The sequence below is a fragment of the Arachis ipaensis genome, chromosome B03 (genome assembly GCF_000816755.2).
Source record: "Arachis ipaensis cultivar K30076 chromosome B03, Araip1.1, whole genome shotgun sequence".
Classification (NCBI taxonomy): Eukaryota; Viridiplantae; Streptophyta; class Magnoliopsida; order Fabales; family Fabaceae; genus Arachis; species Arachis ipaensis.
In genome coordinates this window covers 93,133,852-93,152,386 of record NC_029787.2, presented here as the reverse complement: position 1 = coordinate 93,152,386, position 18,535 = coordinate 93,133,852, and the positions used below count along the sequence as shown (strand labels likewise).

At 36.0% G+C, this 18,535-nt stretch overlaps 3 protein-coding genes across 3 annotated transcripts; 2 read left to right on the top strand and 1 right to left on the bottom strand.

Moving 5' to 3' along the window:
- Window positions 8,812-9,984, top strand: LOC107634545 (sm-like protein LSM36B). The gene is made up of 3 exons (XM_016337991.2): window positions 8,812-9,025; window positions 9,479-9,592; window positions 9,694-9,984. Exons 1-3 carry the CDS (start codon window positions 8,899-8,901, stop codon window positions 9,738-9,740), a joined length of 288 nt encoding a protein of 95 aa, XP_016193477.1. The 5' UTR covers window positions 8,812-8,898; the 3' UTR covers window positions 9,741-9,984.
- LOC107630707 (nucleoside diphosphate kinase III, chloroplastic/mitochondrial) lies at window positions 10,220-12,710 on the bottom strand (the record flags this gene model as incomplete). The annotated part of the gene is given in 7 exon segments (XM_016333912.1): window positions 10,220-10,653; window positions 10,748-10,860; window positions 10,970-11,137; window positions 11,233-11,283; window positions 11,403-11,440; window positions 12,062-12,205; window positions 12,641-12,710. Coding segments are annotated over 7 exon segments (708 nt in total), but the record flags the coding sequence as incomplete, so codon positions are not given.
- Window positions 15,772-16,407, top strand: LOC107633393. Its single transcript, XM_016337029.1, has one exon. It carries the CDS (start codon window positions 15,772-15,774, stop codon window positions 16,405-16,407), a length of 636 nt encoding a protein of 211 aa, XP_016192515.1.

Below are 18,535 nucleotides of genomic sequence, written 5' to 3'. Positions count from 1 at the left end.
AGAATAATACGACAGATTCAATTCACATTCACATGTATATTGGTTATTGAATAGCCCTTGTTAATTTTTATTAGGTCAAAATCACTTAAATATTTTTAACACTCAACATAAATGTATCTTAAATTCAACAAAAATATGAAGCTTATACCTATTCGGCTTTTCCTTTCACAAAATTAAAAATTAAAATTAAAAGTAACAAATGCCTCCTAAACAAGGAGTAAAATAGGAACTTATCAGAGTCATACTTTCATGTACTTGTAGATAAATTTAAATCTCAAACATCAAAATTTAAATAATTTAATGCATTTAAATTATGATTTTTTAAATATAAATGTCATGGGAATGTAAATTTTTTTTATTTTTTTTGTACATGACAAAATAAAAGTATGCATTTTCTGTCATAGTCCTGCAAACAGTGATAGACCCAGAAAATTTTAAGAGCGAGGACAAAAATATATATCTTAAAATAAATTTTGTTGAACATTGTTAATTATAAAAAGTGTTCACTAACTCTTTTTAAATTTTATATCTCTATTATATTTTTAATATAATTAACAATGTTCAATAAAATTTATTTTAAGATATATATTTTTGTCCTCGCTCTTAAAATTTTTTGGGTCCATCACTGTTGCAGGACTATGACAGAAAATGCATATTTTTATTTTGTCATGTACAAAAAAATAAAAAAGAATTTACATTTTCATGATATTCATATTTAAAAAATCATAATTTAAATGCATTAAGTTATTTAAATTTTGATGTTTGATGATTTAAATTTATCTACAAATACATGAAAGCATGATTGTGATAAGTTCCTATTTTACTCCTTGCTTAGGAGGCATTTGTTACTTTTTATTTTTAATTTTTAATTTTGTGAAAGGAATAGCCTAATAGGTATAAGCTTTATATTTTTGTTGAATTTAAGATACATTTATGTTGAGTGTTAAAAATATTTAAGTGATTTTGATCTAATAAAAATTAACAAGGGCTATTCAATAACGAGTTAATACTCAAAATCGTCCCTGAAAGATACCCCGATCTCCATATGAGTCCCTGAAAGATAAAGTTAATCAAAAGAGTCCCCGAAAGTTACGCGAGTTAATCAGGTTCGTCCTTCCGTTAACTCCGCTGGTGACCTGGCTAACGGTTGCTGATGTGTGTGGTTAGCTTCCAACGTGGAAGAGGCACACGTGTCATGAGCTATTGCTGACAAGGTAAGTTTAAGAAAACAGTTCAAATAAGTCCCTAAGTGTTTGAAACCTAATCCTAAATTCCACGATAAATAGGTCGCCTTCATCAATCAGGTGGCCATATGCCTAGGTTCGTGTTCAAATTGGTGGTTTCGGGCGACGATGGATGCCGAAAATGGAGGCCGTGGTGGCAGTGTGTCGTTGTTCTTGAACGGCAGTAATGGTTCCAGCGCCTCAATGCGAAGCAGGAGGAAACCCCATGAGGAATCATGTTTCTGTGGGTTGAAGGCTGCGATAAGAAAGTCTGGGACAGCGGAGAACCCAGATAGACTATTCCGTGCATGTCCAAGGTACCGGGTGAGTGTTGTGTAAGATTTTAATGGTTTTTTTATGTTGTTTTGTGTGTTGGGATTTTGTTTAATTTTTTATTTTTTGATTTCTGAATTTTCAGAAGGGCAGTCACTGCAACTACTTTAAGTGGGTTGAGGATGATGAGTATGAAGGGATGGGCCAAGGTGGAACGAAGAAAGATTATGGGGCTGAGCTGCAGGTTGATAGTGACTGTGATGAATGGAGGTTGAAGGTGGCATGGAGACTGGGCAGCTTGGAAGCTGAAGTAAAAGCATTGAAAATGTTAATAGTTTTCCTGTTTGTGGTAGTTGTGCTTAATGTGATTGTTTGTAGTTTGTTGTGTCGTTCCAAGTAAAGCAAATTCGAAACACTTGATGGTGTAATGAGATGAATCCATTGAATGAGAATAGATGTTTCATTTGGTGTTTTTATATGAAGACAACACAATCCAATTCAAAGGTTCCAAACTAATTTGGATGACTATTAAAGTAACATGTACTAAGGAATGGACACAATCAGTAGTGAAAGTAGTGTTAAACATTGAGTAGTCAAAGTACTATTAAATATTGAGTTGCCATAGAAGGCTAGATGTCACATTTCCTTAAGGACCAAAAGGTTTAACATAGGAAACAGACCACATCAAAGTCATAAGCTTTTACATAAAGATACATAACCTAAAAAGTATCCTAGACCAAAATAAAAGGGCATAGTACAACTTTCAGTGACATAGATAACCAAAATGTACATAATGTAACTCCAGTTGTCCTGTGCAAAAAAACATAAAAGCATCCTCACACAAAAAAAAATAGAACCACAATACATTTCAACACTAATCAAAGTCATTTATCAGTCTTTCTTGGGGGCTTGAAGGTGGGAGTAGGAACGAAGGTCATAAAGTCGGCCAGTTTTTTAGCAGTGGCTGAACTAGTCCCCTTGATTGTCTCAGCAGAGATAGCGACTGGTGCGGCTACAGTAGGTTTAGGAGACGACTGAAGTCTGGCTTTCCCTTTAATGACCTTTAACTTGGATGGCCTAGCAGTGACTTGTTCCTACACAAATTAATGGTACATCTAGATTTAGATTTAGCTTATTAAAGAAATGAGATTAAATAACAAAATAACAAATGTTTAAAATGAATCACGTATGGCAGATTACCTGTTGTGTTTCTTGGGTTGGTGGTATACTGTCACACTGGCTAATATCAATTACTGTTTGTGATGGAGCTGGATTAGGTTCAGCTGGGACAGTGCTTGCTTCAGGGGCAGCCCCTTATGCAGCAGGGGCAACCAGAGCTAGTTGTAGCTGCAGCTGCCTAGCATGCTCCTCAGCTTCGGTAACTTTCTTCTTTGCACAGCTTCGCTTGTTGTGTCCTATCTCATTGCAATACATGCATCTGATAGGGTTATACTTCCTCTTCATCTTTGTTTTTGACCCAGTGGGTTGTTCCTCTTTGTCTCTTCTCCTTTTCTTCGTTGGTCTTCCAGGCTTTGCCTTAAATGGTGGTGGGATGGGAGCTAGGTGTGGAGTTTTTTTCCACAGATCCTGACCTTTCACTGGATTCACATTGAAGCAATAAGTTTTCCTGTACGCTTCCATTTTCAACCAATCGTGACAATAGTCTTCAGCACGTTTATCATTCTTATCCTGTATAGCTGAGATTGCATGCATACACGGCATCCCTTACATAGAGAAACCAATCATTATTTTGAAGTCGTGCATAAAAGAAAATTACAGTAACTAAATGGTGAAATTTTTACCTGTTAGTTGCCAAAAACGACAACTGCATGTATGCTTTCCCAGGTCAACCACCATATTGGTTGGCCAGCCATGAACTTCATAAAGTTCTTCTTTTTCATCACCAGACCATTGAGGAGCCCAGTGGCTAGACAACGCTGTCATGGCTTCAAGTCTGCTCTGCTGAACAGGGGGGAGAATCCCTTGATAATTCTCTAGCTTCTTCCGATTGTCAACAATACTCTTCATGATGATTCTTCTTACTTCCTCAGCTAATGTCAGAATCGGCTTGCCCCTATCATGCTTGATTTTTGCATTGAAAGACTCGCAAGCATTGTTGCATATGTTATCCACCTTTGGCAGTTCACTGAAGTGGGCCTTTGTCCATGCATCTTTTGGCCATTTGTCGAGATATTCCCATGCTTTTTGATTAATTACCTTCACTCTGTTCATGTTTCTGTTGAATTCAACTGTTGTCCTAGACCGAGCACATTCCCAAACCATGTCCTTCAGTTCAGTACTAGACCACTGTTTTGAGAAATTGCGCCATAAATACCAGACGCAGAATCGATGGTGTACCCTGGGAAATACTTCCTGAACAGCTGGTATTAACCCCTGCAAGTTAACACAGACACGACAAGATAACATGTCAAATTCGTCCCTACGATAACTTCATTAAATCAAATACATCCCTCAATGTTACTTCATTAAATCAAAATAGTCCCAGTTTTGTCCTATCAAAATCAATAAAGTGCTCACCTTCTGCATGTCTGAAATAAAGCACCATTTGTTCTCTCTGTAGTCTCCCAAGTTATTGTGCAGTAACTCAAGGAACCACTTCCAGTTGTCCTTGTTTTCAACGCTGACTATGGCATAAGCAATCACAAGTATGTGATTGTTAGCATCCTGGCCACAAGCTGTTAAAATCTGACCCCCATGTAGTGTTTTCAGAAACGCTCCATCAAGACCAATTAAGGGTCTGCAACCTGCCTTAAACCCCCTCTTGCAGGCATCAAGGCAAACATAGAAGCGATCAAACAGGGAAGGACTCTCAGGCATGGGGATAACAGACACTTGAATTGTGGAGCCGGGGTTACTAGTCAGCAACTCATTGGCATAGTCCCACACCAACCCATATTGAGCTATCTCATCACCCTCGACTATTTTCCTAGCGGCTTTCAAAGCTCTTGTAATGCATGTGCTATTGAGATAGACGTTGCACTTTCTAACAAACCAGTCATAAACCTCTCGATGCTTCATGGTTGGGTGTTTTCTAAGCTTAGGTACTAGTTTACTCAGAGTCCAGGTTTGGGTTGCAGCTCTGTTTTTCCTCCTTCTAGGACAAGTGTGATTATCTACTAGTGTCTTAATTTGCCAAGAACCATCTTGCTTATTACATGCACAGTAAACTACCCAGGGACAATCTTCAGACTTACAGACAGCCCTAACTCTAACTTTGTCATTTTTTGAAAACAGAATATTTCTACCCCACTGGATTGTATAATCCATAGTTGCTTGCATGAATTCAGACTTGGACTTAAATACCATACTGACCTCGAATTTCAACTCTCTAAACTTTGTCTTGTCATTGAACTGAGGGTACACAGCTGGTGATTCTTCATCAGACTCCAACACCTTATCAGAATCCTCTGAATGCCAGGAGTCAGCATCTGAGGCAGCATCACTATCATCTAAATCTGGTAACAATAAACATTAACACATTAGAAACCCTAACATTTGCATAATAATTTACGAAACAACTAACCCTAATGGAATTAACATACCAGACTCAGAACTTTCTTCTTCTTCAGACCCCTCATAGTTGGAATCATCAGTGTCTATCTCTTTATCAGCTAGTCTTTTCTTAGGGGGCTTCTGCTTTTCTCTGACTTTAGACCTGCTGTCCCTTTTTTCACTTCTTTTTCCCTTCCCAGAGTCACTGTCACTCTCACTGCTATAGAGCTTGTCTCCTACAACTTTTGGAGGCCTATACAGTTCATCTTCAGTACTCTCATAAGAGTCATGAGAGTCAGTGTCATCTTCCTAGAGGGGAGCTTCCTTCACTTGTCTTCCACATCTTGTGACTCTGCAGCCACTACTATTTTGTTTGTCCTTTGCCCCTTGTGAGTTATTGCCTGCCTCTGATGATGACTTTGATTGAGGTGGGACTGATTTGGCCTGATAATTGGTCTTCTTGGCCTGAGAAACAGGCTTCATGGGCTGAGCAGTTGTCTTCTTGGGCTGAGATGTTGTCTTCTTGGGCTGGTGGGCTGCTTTATTGGGCTGAGACATGGGCTTCACATTTGGTTGATTGGGCTCAGATATGGGCTTCATTGTTGGATTGGGCTGTGACTTGGGCTGTGAGGTTGATCTGTTGGGGTGAGAGGTTTGCTTCTGGGACTGAGGATCAATTGTTGTGGGTTTCTTCACAGGTTGGTCACTGCACTTCCCCTGTTTCAACCCTTCTGCTTCCACATTCACTACTTCATCCTCAATCTGGCCTACTATACAAGGCTGAGAGATACAATGCTCAAGGTAGATATTGATCAGATTGTGGTTTCTCCTGCAATCCTTGCACATGGCAACCAAGTCTGCGTCTGTGACTAAGCTTCTTAACCCTGATGAAAGAGGAACTCCAGGATCTTTCCACCAACAATTTCCAGCTTCAATGTAACCCAACTCCCTATAATAACCCCTTACATAGAAGACGTCAAGCGTGTCTCCGTCAACCCCCATCAACACCTCTGTATTATCGGGTTCGTATACCATATCTCCTTCCGCATTCTTCTTAAACAGCCCCCATGGTGAAACACAAAGGTCATCGGAGGACCTTCCATCTACAAGCAGAAACAACAAAACCTCCTTAGCCCACACAGATTGCAACTGCCTATTTTCAATCATAACATAAGAAACCCTAACCCCAAAACAAACATGCAACAACGAAAACTAACTACCATTAACATCAAACATCCATAACACAATATCATCACAACGGCATTCAAAGCAATGCATTCTGACTTTACACAACAGTCACACAAACCCCTACCCCTAATCAGACAGAGATATACAGAACGCCACCCCTAAGACATCAGGCTACAAACTGACTTCAAAAAAAAAGAAAAAACTTTAATGCTTACCTCTAACCGTCACGCTTGCTTCTTCCACAATCAATGTTGCTAACATCTGACGACCACTCTTCTCAGTACCAACAGCTACTCGGCTTTGATCGTCAACCAACGACGACAAACGTGGCTGGCGATGTTCGAATGCAACTTGAAGGGGTTAGGGCATGGCTTGAGGGAGACGAAACAATTTGGAGCCAGACGTGGAGATACTCGTTAAGGAAGAGGGTGAATCCACTCTGCAACGTTTTGAATCCAATATCTCCACAAAACGACGCCGAATCATGTCTATCTGGACATTTCCTCAAAACGGCGTCGTATTCCTTCTCTGCCAGCATGGAAGTTAACGTGCCACGTGAGCAGACGTTAGCCATGTCATCAAGCAAATTAACGGAAGGACGAACCTGATTAACTCGCGTAACTTTCGGGGACTCTTTTGATTAACTTTATCTTTTAGGGACTAATATGGAGATCGGGGTATCTTTCAGGGACGATTTTGAGTATTAACTCATTCAATAACTAATATGCATGTGAATGTGCATTGAACCTGTTGTATTATTCTTGTATTTTTTTAATGGCTTTTTTAAAATATTCCTTTTTTATGACTTAAAAAAGATATAATAAATATCTACACCTACTAAGAATAAAATGCATAAATAAATTGATAAATACAATTGGATAATTAATATGGTAATTAATATGGATCAACATCTACTTAGCACATAGAATATTTTATTGTAAGACTAACCAAACTGCAAATCTATAGATTAGTGGGACCCAACTTTATAGAACATGCTATCCAGTTTTGCGTGCATAGTTTCTTACCCTCTTCCAATGTCGACATGTGTCTTTCTATAGGTGTAGAAAGAATTTTTTTTTTTACATGGTAGAATAAATTATTATATAAAAAATTATATATTTAAAACTAAAATCTTAAAAATTTTTATAAAAGCACTTGTATTTAAACGATATATGAAAAAATAGAATTAAAATTAGTGCATCTAAAATATTAAAAATTTTAAATTTTTTAAAAAAATGAGAAAAAAAACTAGTGAAGGAACTATTTGGTATACGACATTCAATTTCAAGGACTAAAATGAGTCACTTAATGCAAAGTGAGGGACTAATTTGGTATATCTACAATGATGACACGTAGACGGATACTGTTGCGGCACGTGGCACAAACAGATACGGGGCCAAATAGAATTATGAGACGTGGCACAACTATCCACATCAACATGCCACGTGTCACCGGTCACATCATCATACCATTACACGTGGTCAAACTATGGAGTGACACGTGTCACTAACAGCCCACGTCATCAAGCCATGTCATCACGTCGTTAATGGAAAATGGGTCAAGAACTAATGTGGTGCACTTTTATCAATCTTAAGAACGTAGTTGGTACAATTAAAATCTCAAAGACGATTTTATTTCATGACGCCAATCTCAGGACCATTTTAGAGTTTAACTCTATTCCTGGAAACTAATATAAAATATTGGTCTAAAATTAAACCCAAAATATATGATTTATATTTTCGCAATAAATAGTGTTAATGTGGGTTCTGAGTTCTGACTTCTAAAATTCCTCTACTTATTACTCATTTTGGAGGAAAAAAGAAAATCAGTTCCGCTGAGCACAGTCAGGCTTGCTTATCCCTTCGTCATAGTACGCTGACGACCACCGTCGCTAGCACCGGCAACCTTTTTGTGAGTCCTGAATCTTTATTTGGGTTAACAACCAAAAACACTCCCGAATTATTCAAACGCCGACAAAAATGCATCTAAATTTTACTATCAACAAAAATGCCTTCAAATAATTTAAAAATATGATAAAAATGCCCAATAGTAAATATATATTTTTAAAAAATGGCTTAGAGATTGAATTTTGATGTGATTTTTTGCAAGCATGATCATAAAAGTGAGATATTATTATCCTTAAAATTTGGTGATTTTTTATTAAGTATGTTTGTTTTTATTAACAACCAATAATACTTTTAAAAAATCACAAAAAATATATAGTTAGCAAAAAATCACTAAATTTTAAGAAATATATATTTAATTTTAGATATTGTGCAAGATTATCTAACATTAAAGATGTATTTCTCAAAAATACATTAAAGGTTGAATTTTGATGCGATTTTTTACAAGTATAATTAGAAAAATGAGATATTATTATTTTTAAAATTTGGTGATTTTTCGTTAGTATATGTTTTTTTGTAATTTTTTATTAACAACCAATAATACTTTTAAAAAATTACAACAAAAATATACTCAGCAAAAAAAGTTACCAAATTTTAAAAATAATATCTTAATTTTTTAATTATGTAAAAAAATCTTTATTTTTATTACATCCTAAAATTATTTAAAAATATTTTTATCTGAAAATAAAATTCTAATATATTTTTATTTATTGTCTTGATCGGAGGTGATTGAGGGTTGAGTTGGTTGTTGCTTCGAAGATACTGTGTCTTTATTTGTATTTGGAAGGTTCTAGAAAATGAGTGGAGCAGCGGAGAAAGAGAAAGAGAAAGGATCTGGAACCACAAAGACCCCTGCTGATTTCCTCAAGTCCATTCGCGGCCGCCCCGTTGTTGTCAAGCTCAATTCTGGCGTTGATTATCGTGGTCGGTATTCCTAAATCCTAAACCCTAATTCCCAATTCTCACACAATCTTCACTTTATTGGCTATACATATTGTCGGTGATCTCCATAAACACAACTGCAATTTCAATTTCAGTTTCAATTTGCAAATCAAAATCATTACTCTAGTTAGTATCACAATTCACAAATTGGCTGAAATTTGTTCATTTGTTTGCGTAACCTTTCCAAAATATTCCCTCCGTCTTCGTTGTAGTACAACCATTTCTCATTTGAGGTGCTAAGGACACAATGTAGAACTAGAGTTGGGAAATTGAATTGGAATTGCGGAACCTGTCTCTTGAACGCACCAAATAATAGGCCTACAAATTCCCTGTTTTGAGAGTTGCGATCATGAATGTATTTTGATGGCCTTACATTACGAGTTTTGCTTCTGGGTACAGATTAGTTACTTTTACTCCTTGTGGTTAATCTTGTAGGTATCCTGGCTTGTCTTGATGGCTATATGAATATTGCAATGGAACAAACAGAGGAGTATGTCAACGGGCAACTGAAGAACAAGTATGGTGATGCCTTCATTCGAGGGAATAATGGTACCAATGCTTGACATATACAGTTCTTTACTCATAATCTATAACTGAATACTGTTATATGATTGAAATATAATTGAAATACCTTCCTTTCTTTGATGCAGTTCTATACATTAGTACCTCAAAGAGGACTCTAGCAGAAGGGGCGTAGCGTATCATCTCAAACGCTTTTATTTGGAAGACATTCTTTTGTGTTTGAGTTCAACAGATAAAGTATGTTTTTTCGCTTCTGTTGAAATCATGGAACGGGATTGAAATCACGTTGAAGTATAATCGAATGCAATATTTCTGAATATTGAAAGAAATTGAAATTAGGATCCCAATTTTCAATTTTCAATTTTTTTTTATCGTTTTGGAATTACGTAACTGATATGATATACATGAATTTATCAACATAACTGAATACCTAAACATACAATTACTTCTGTTCAGTTTGATCTCTGATTTCCTTTATAGGATAAACGCAAGATCCCGTTTGTTATCTTTTATTTTCATTTTTAGCGGTTTTATTAAAAAAAAAAAAACTGAGAAGAGAGGTGAACTAGAAAATAAAAAGAGCCGATAGGAATCTGTTGATTTTACTTGTTTCGTTATAAAATGTTGAGAATTAAAAAACCGGACTTGAGAATATAAACAGAAAATAAATTTTCAAATGGTATTTATCCTTAAATGATCTGTTTTCTTTTTCTCTCGCATAAATTACCTGTTTTGGTTTATTGGTAACGTGAAGCAAATAAATAGTCACAAATTGTCTTCACTCTTCACCCGACAGGTGAAATCGAACAATTATTAAGTTCCTAATATTAGAGTGAAATGTAGGAGCTAACATACTATATCCAAATCCCGCTTATTTGTAGCTTGAAGTGATGAACATGATTTACTTCTCAGCCTAATAAGTTATTCCAAAAAATACTGGCTCTCTATCTGAGGGAAAAAGGAATCAGTTGACACCATAAATCCATTTCTCCGCATTGCTAGTGAAACTGACCAACTCTTCTGGCTTAAACCACAACTTAATCTCATTCTTTGCAGTCTCCGGACCATCACTCCCATGGATGATATTTCTGCATAGTCACATTATTATGGAGAATGTATTGTTGCATCTGTAAAATGTACAAAGAAAAACTAGGTAGTAAGTTCCTTTAAAAAAAACAGTACCTTCCAACGACAACAGCCAGATCACCCCTAATAGTTCCGGGCTCTGATTTTTGAGGATCTGTGGCTCCAATCAGTTTTCTGCCATAGGTAATAACTCCCTGTCCTTCCCACACCTATATATCACATCCATGTTTTTTTTTGGAAAACATGTTAGGAACACTCGCGTGGTTGTCTTCGTTTTTCAAGGACATAGATTTAGTCAATTCTAAGTTTGTAACTAACCATTGCAATGACAGGACCAGAGCTTAGGAAATCACACAGCCCATTGAAGAATGGTTTATCTTGGAGGTCATGATAATGCTTTTGGGCAAACTCCTTTGAAGGGATGATTACTTTAATTCCCACAAGCTTGAATCCTTTCCTCTCAAAACGAGATATGATCTCTGAGATCTGCACAAAAAGAACACCTTATACTAATTAAGTGGGGACCTATTTGTGCCATGTAGGGACAAATTAAAGTTGTGAAAAATGTATACTCAATTTACCAGGCCTCTCTGCACCCCATCAGGCTTAATGGCAATGAAAGTGCGCTCCAACTGAGTTGGAAAAGGTGAACACATTATTAGCACATAAGAATTGTACCAAGCCAGAAAGAAAGAAAGGAAAGACGTGAAGAAGACATGAAGATGCGCAGTAGAGAAGATGTTATGTTTACCTCCGCAGCATGCACCTCTTGATCCTGAAGCATGTAAGCTACAAGTCATAGGAGAAGAAGAAAAGTGAAAAATTAGGTGTTGAATGTCTGGCTAAAGGATGGCTACTGTAATATTTTGCAACATTGATAAATTCATAGAATAGCGCAAACCGTTGGTTGACAAACTACCATGATAAAACAATGTATATATCGTGGTCTGTGGATATTGATGCATGAATATTGATATAAAAAATGAAATGGAAAATGTTAATTCATGGTTAATTCTAGTTTGGATATTCCTTTATAATGTTGGGGTGTGAATATTGAGGGAGGTAGTAAATTCTATACTACATCCATAACCTCAATTTGACCACCAAGCACTGCAATTGATGTAGAAGAGGTCTCGGAAGATACATTGCTAAAGTTAAGCAAGGTACAAGGCTCCTCTTCCGTCTTTTTCTTTTTTTTTTTCCCAACAAAAATAAATTATGGAGTAATCATTGTTATGCACTATGCGGTGGGGGATAAGGGATTGTATATTTGTAACAAGTAGCAAAGTATAATGCATTTATGTCTCCCTTCATGGAATTAAACAGTAGGCAAACACTGAAATGATTTCAAGTAAGAGTTATTCTATTCTATTAATGCACAATTTAAATTAAATTAAATTAAAATTAAACCTGCAGCAGGAAGAGCCAGAGCTCCAGAGACCCATGATGAGGATGCAGGGCCAGAATCAGCACGTGCCCTGCCATAGTTTGAAGCAAAAAATGGCATTTTCCTGCTCAATGAAACAGCTCCAGCTGATGCTGCTGCGCGTCCTTCTGCAAACATCAACTCATTCATCTCATCAAAGAGGAAAATACTCCAATTTTATTTATTCCGCAATTTAGAATGATTAAGCATAACCCTAAAGAAACAGAAATAAATCAAGGTCTGTAGTGTTAATCAGAGATAACCGCTCACACTGGAAGAAAGATCTCGTTGCACCAAATTATTATTTTAATGGCCCTTAAATAATGGCAATATAATGTGAATAAATTACGAAACTAAAAATAGGGGGAAAATTGAGAATAGAAGAGATCCATAAAAGTGGCGACAAGAGAAGCACGTTGGGGAAATGAAATCAGCGTCAAAGAGGTAATCAAAGCTCAGATAGATCCAATGAAGGAGTATAGGGTATTAGCATATAATGAGTGATAAACAACATGAATGAATAGGATATGATAGGAGAGGATTGAAGGAGTGTAAGCACGAACCTGAATAAAACCGAGAGCCTTTGGAAGCAGAGAGAAGGGACCTTGCGGCTCTCGATGCGGATTTGCAGACATTTGAGGCCATCTCAACTCAGAGAGAGAGAGAAAGAGAGAGATGATATGGTATGAGTGAAGGATGAAGGATCAACTTTGTTGTGTGTGCCCTGTTAAAGAGTGAGAGTGAATGTGAGTGAAGACGCCACTGCGTCGGTCTCTCGTTAAATATTGGTTGGTCCCAACTCCCATATGCTCGTATCTCGCGTTCCACGTTTGTTTTAGATCAAGTGGAGTGACGATGACGTATCCGCGGGCTATTGAAGGTACGGGCTTGGGCTTAGGGATGTCAATGGGGCGGGATGGGGGCAGGGGATGCCTCCTGCTCTCCATCCCCGCTCTCAGATTTGCTCTCCATTTTCGCTCCCATTTTTCGTCGTGGGGGAATATTGCTCTCCATCTCCATTCTCCATCTAAGTTCTAACTAATTATTAATTTTCATATGAATAGAGGTGCAAGTATCTATCTTATACAAAAATTGCAAGATTTTATACAAAAAATTTAAATGATACCATGATGGCTTCTTTCGAAATAACGCAATGGGGGGACGCAACGACGAGCCAAAGGACAAAGCAGTGGATGAGGCGGGAGACGCGGCAACAGAGAGGAGAATGGACACGACGGCAGAGTTACGAAAGGGAACACCGCAAATAAAAATTACGACGCGGTAAGGGTGATGGCACGGTGAGGTGTGATGATGCGGTGAGAAGGGTGACGAGCGGGTGGCTGCAGAGAGGTTGGATGGAGTATGGACAGCCTTAGGGATCTCTAAATTGAAGAAGGGTTATGCAAATAAAGATTAGGAGTTTTGGGTTTTTATATATATGTGTGTGTGAGAAATGACTAAAAAACATATATGAGAAATAAACTATTAAGGATTGTTGAGTTAAGAAATTAACTAAATTAATTAGTGATGACAAACATTATTTTTGGACAAAATAAATAATTAGTGTTGAGTGTTAATAATTATATGTTGCTAATTATTTATAAATTATTACAGGCCAAAATTTAATCAAGCAGCCCAAATTGAAATGAAAATAAAAATATCAAGGCTAATGGGCTGGTTAATCAAGTGGAGCCCAAAAGAAACAAAGCCAAATAAACCAACGAGCTGAATATGCCAACCCAAGCCTGAGTTGCTTACCCAAGTGGATCCCACCAAGCTTCTAATACAAGATTGAAGACTTCACTCTCTCTTATTGCTTCGGTCAGCAACAAAACAAAAGAAAGAGAGCTGTGTTCCTCCTGCTACTTTTATCAGAGAAGAAAGAAAGAGAAAGCTTAATCATAAAGCAAAGATCTAATCACCCATCAAGTTGAGTTAGAAATTAAAAGGTGATTTATTTCCATTTGCATGCAACTTACTTTCTTCACTTCATCTCAAATCTTCTGCTTTATCATTTTTGGATAAATGGAAAAAGTATTCTTTGATCTTCACTGCTGTGCATCTACGGTCATATATGTGTCTTGGGGACAAGTTATTTTTCAATGGCCAAGATCTTGGATTACCATTGAAAATGTTTGTTTCTACTGCTCTGTGTCTTCGGTCAAGCAACAAGGAGACAGTTTGGAAATTCCTAATTTGGGAAAATGAAGAAAGCAATCTCTGTTTACCATTGCTGTACATCAATGGTCAAGATTGTTTCTTGGGGACCAAGAAGTATCTCAAGAGTTCAGATCTGGGTTCACTATTGAAAATAATTTTCTTTGCTTCCCTGAGGCTTTCGGTCAAGAAAGAAGGTCAGACTCAAACTTCCAATTTGGGGATTAACTGTGAAAAAGGTGATGTGGTGAGTTGGTGAAGCACAGTGCTCAAGGTGTTGACCTTGGAAGAAGAACCCAGCAACATGCAAGGAGATAAAAGAAGACCTTCTGCTCATTCAGGGGCAAGGAGAGAAAACCAGAGTGTGAGAACAGTGTTCTGTTAAGAAGTTCCTCTACTTGGATAATGCTTTCTTTCAAAGAAGCATTCGGCCAATACTGAAGAACTGCATCTGAGGTTTGCGAATCTGTTTTTGCACATAGCAAAGAGGCTGCTGATGAAGTCAATCTCCTTCATGTTTTACAGATTGTAATGTACTTTTCTATGTTTATCTTTTTTTAATTTCTTGTGAGAAAAGGCATTGTGAGAAAGCTCAAGTAAAAGCCATGAGTGGAAAAAGGCTGAGTAAAACACTTGAGAGAAAAGCCTAGAGTAGTTTTCAGATTTCTTTAGGTATGTCTATGTCTTGTATCTTGTACCTGTGAGGTATCCCTTTCTTAGTTGGGTTAGCACTAAGAGTGATTAGTTAGGTATTAGTATAGCCAATGTCAAGTTAGGTTAGAATTTGAGTGTGAAAGGATTGGGTCAATCCTGTGAAATTGGCGTATGTAATACTGTTAACTATAGTGAAATTCTTTCATAGTTGTGGAGGAGACTAGATGTAGGTTGCATAGCACAAGGCAACCGAACCAGAATACATGCTGGTGTTAGCTTTTCTCTTCTCTGCTGAGTTCTGTTTTCTGATATTCATGAAACAAAAATAAATTGTCTCATAAATTTCCGCTGCTGAGTTCAAACAGAACCTGAATTGAAAGTTTGTTTAAAAGGGTAATAACAGCAACTAAAAGGAAGGCATAGATTCAACCCCCCTTCTCTAAGCCTACCACAACCTTCAAGAATAATTCAAGGAATTCATAAATTTCGGGGAATAGCGGGGACGGGACGGGGATCCCGGCTCGGATTCCTGCACCTGCTTCGGGGAAATTTTGTCCCCCATCCCCATCCCCGCGGGAAAAATTCTCCACAATCAGATTCCCATTTGGGGCAGTCCCCGCAGGGATTCCCACGTCTTGGAAAATTTTGCCATCCCTACTTGGGATATTGTTGCAATTCGTGTCAGTGGACGCTTTGATTGGCAGATTAGGTCATGAAAATTTTAACTTTGAATTAATTAATTTAAACAAAATATTAATTTGATCTTTTAAGATAATAAATAAAATTTTATTAACTAAAATTTAAGATAGGGGATTGTGGGTTTTGGGATGGACTCGAGTGGATTTGGAATCTCCAATGGCGAAGGCAACTGTTCCAATGGGAGATGGAACTTCTCCACCAGTTTCATGAAAGGCTAAGGCCGGTGAAGTTGGCAGATGGTGCAGAGGATCATATGGTGTGGAGGTTTGATAGTAAAGGGGTGTTTTCTACTAGATCTGTTATGCAGGTTCTTCAAGCAGAGACTATGTTAGATGAGATCACGAGTTACAGCTTTACAAGTTCAGTCTGGCGAGGTGTGGTACCTTCGAGAATTGAGCTGTTTGGATGGTTTGTGCTGGTTGGTAGAGTGAATACTAAGGAAAGATTGAGTAGGCTAGGCGTTATTATTCCCAGTGATAATATCTGTGTTCTGTGTAAGAAGGAGATAGAAACGGTCGAACATTTATTCCTTCTATGTGATTTAACATGGCAGGTGTGGTGCAGTTGGTTGAGGAGATTTGGTGAGGCGTGGGCTATCCCTGGTACCATTAGGGAACTGTTTGAGAGTTGGACTGGTAGGCATAAGAAAAAACAAGTGCAGAAAAAGTGGCTGATTGGGTTTTTCACAGTGATTTGGAATATCTGGATGGAATGTAATGCTAGGATCTTCAATCATAAAGAAGCAGGTGTTGAGATCGTAATAAGGAGGACGTTTCTAAGTTACAAAGAATGGACTGATAGTAATCCTTTTGGCAGTTGACAGGATTTATTTAATTTTATGTAACTATTGTTAGTAGAACCCTTTGCTCCACTGTACTGTGTTGAGCTTCTTTTGTTTCAAAAAAAAAAACTAAAATTTAACGATGATATTTATATGTACTGTTACTTATTTTACGTATTTATTTATGAAAGATAGATATAATATATTTTGAAACAAAACTTCACTTATTTTGATAAAATTTGTGATAAATAGAGAACAGTTGATAAAATGGTATATGAAAACTCAAAATATAATAAATATTTTACTGTCCAAAACTACATTATTTTTATGCTCATGTGACAGTAATGAGACATGCACCATTGTAAATAATAAAATACATGGATAATTCTATTTCGTTTCGCACTATCTTGTGATTGAATTCATTAATAACTCTGATTTTGTGATTTTGAGTTATTGGGTTCAATTTATTATCGCTTGTTTTGAGTTGATTTTGTGATTTAATTTGTTAATAATTCTGATGATGGAATTTTGAGTTGTTAGATTTCTTTTGAGTTGATTTCTGAGTTAATGAGTTAATAATAGTATAATACTGATTTTGTTAATTTTTGTTTATTCTGAATTATTGATTTTTCTAAAGTTTTGAGTTAATTTTGTTGATGGTTAATTGTTTTTGTTGTACGTTGAAGATGGAACAATCATAAAGTGATTAACAGTAGTAAGACAATGCTGTCCGTAATATTGTTTCTTTTGGTGGTAGAACATTATGTGTTTGTTATTTATATGCGCTTTGATTTTCTTTAGTTATAAATTTTGATATTTGAAGTTATTTATGAATTTTAATGATAAATTATGGACAATTTATTATGTGAAATTGTGAAAATTTGAATTTTATTAGTTTAGAAATGATTGAATTTAAATATTTGAAATTATATATTGAATTTTTAATAATTTTATTTAATATTTAATTAAATCGATTGAACTTCGATTGAATCTTAGAACCATTAAATTATTGAACTAGTCACCCTACTGGTTTATTAACTAGTTCGGTTCTCAATCTCACAACCTTGATTGTAACCATTGTTTTCACTCTTAAAGAGAAAACCCTACTGGTTTATTAACTAGTTCGATTCTCAATCTCACAACCTTGATTGTAACCATTGTTTTCACTCTTAAAGAGAAAATTACTATATCGATAAACCTAGAGAAGAAAAAAAGAGAGCATGACATGAAAAGAGAGTATTTCATAAAAAATACTTTATGAAAAGAGTATCTCACTATTTTATAATCAACTAAATTTTAGTCATATATACTATTCCAAATACATGAACTCATGAATAATTTCTATCTTAATTCTTCTCGTGACATATACTAATTTTAGTGTCAGAATTCTTGTAGGTACACTCCACTATTCTCCCGTTGAGAACTTGAAATAAGAGGATGGTAACAAAATTATGTCTCCAACCTATTTTATATAATTTTGTTTAGATAATTGCTAAATTCAAAAATAAAAAAATACTTCTGAAGGTTCAAAATCATAATTTTTAAACCATTGATGTATCAAATTTTGAATTCTACATTGATCATCTTTTTTTTATCACTTATTGAAAGATTAAATTTTTAAACATCATCCTTTTCAATTAAATTGTTTTTCATTTATTAAAAAAATAAAAAAGATAAAAAAAAAAACAAGATCACTTTCTCAAAATAATTTCAATAGTCTTGAAAAATAGTCTCACATTATGGTATCTTATTACAAATAATTTGAGCATAATGCATGCCCATAATTTGCACAATACACACACAAAGAATATGAAATATACAAAAGGAAAAAATACTATGTGATTGGTTCAACGATTCAACCTTAAAAATTATAATTTTTTGTCTATGTTACTGTTTTATATACTTATTTTTTCAGAGCCAATGAAAATTCATCCATGCTACCACAAACTAGAAGCACAAAAAAGAAGTTGGAATCCTTTTATTATCATCTTTCGAGTGGAAGAAGCGAAAGGGGTTGACAACGTTAGGCTGTAAAAAAAAAAAAATTTAAGAGTTATAGTTTAATTTTTTCTAAATAGCTCTCGTTATTTATTTAACATTATTTTGTAAAATTAGAATTTAGATTTTATTATTTAAAATTTAAGAGTTATAGTTTAAAATTAAATTA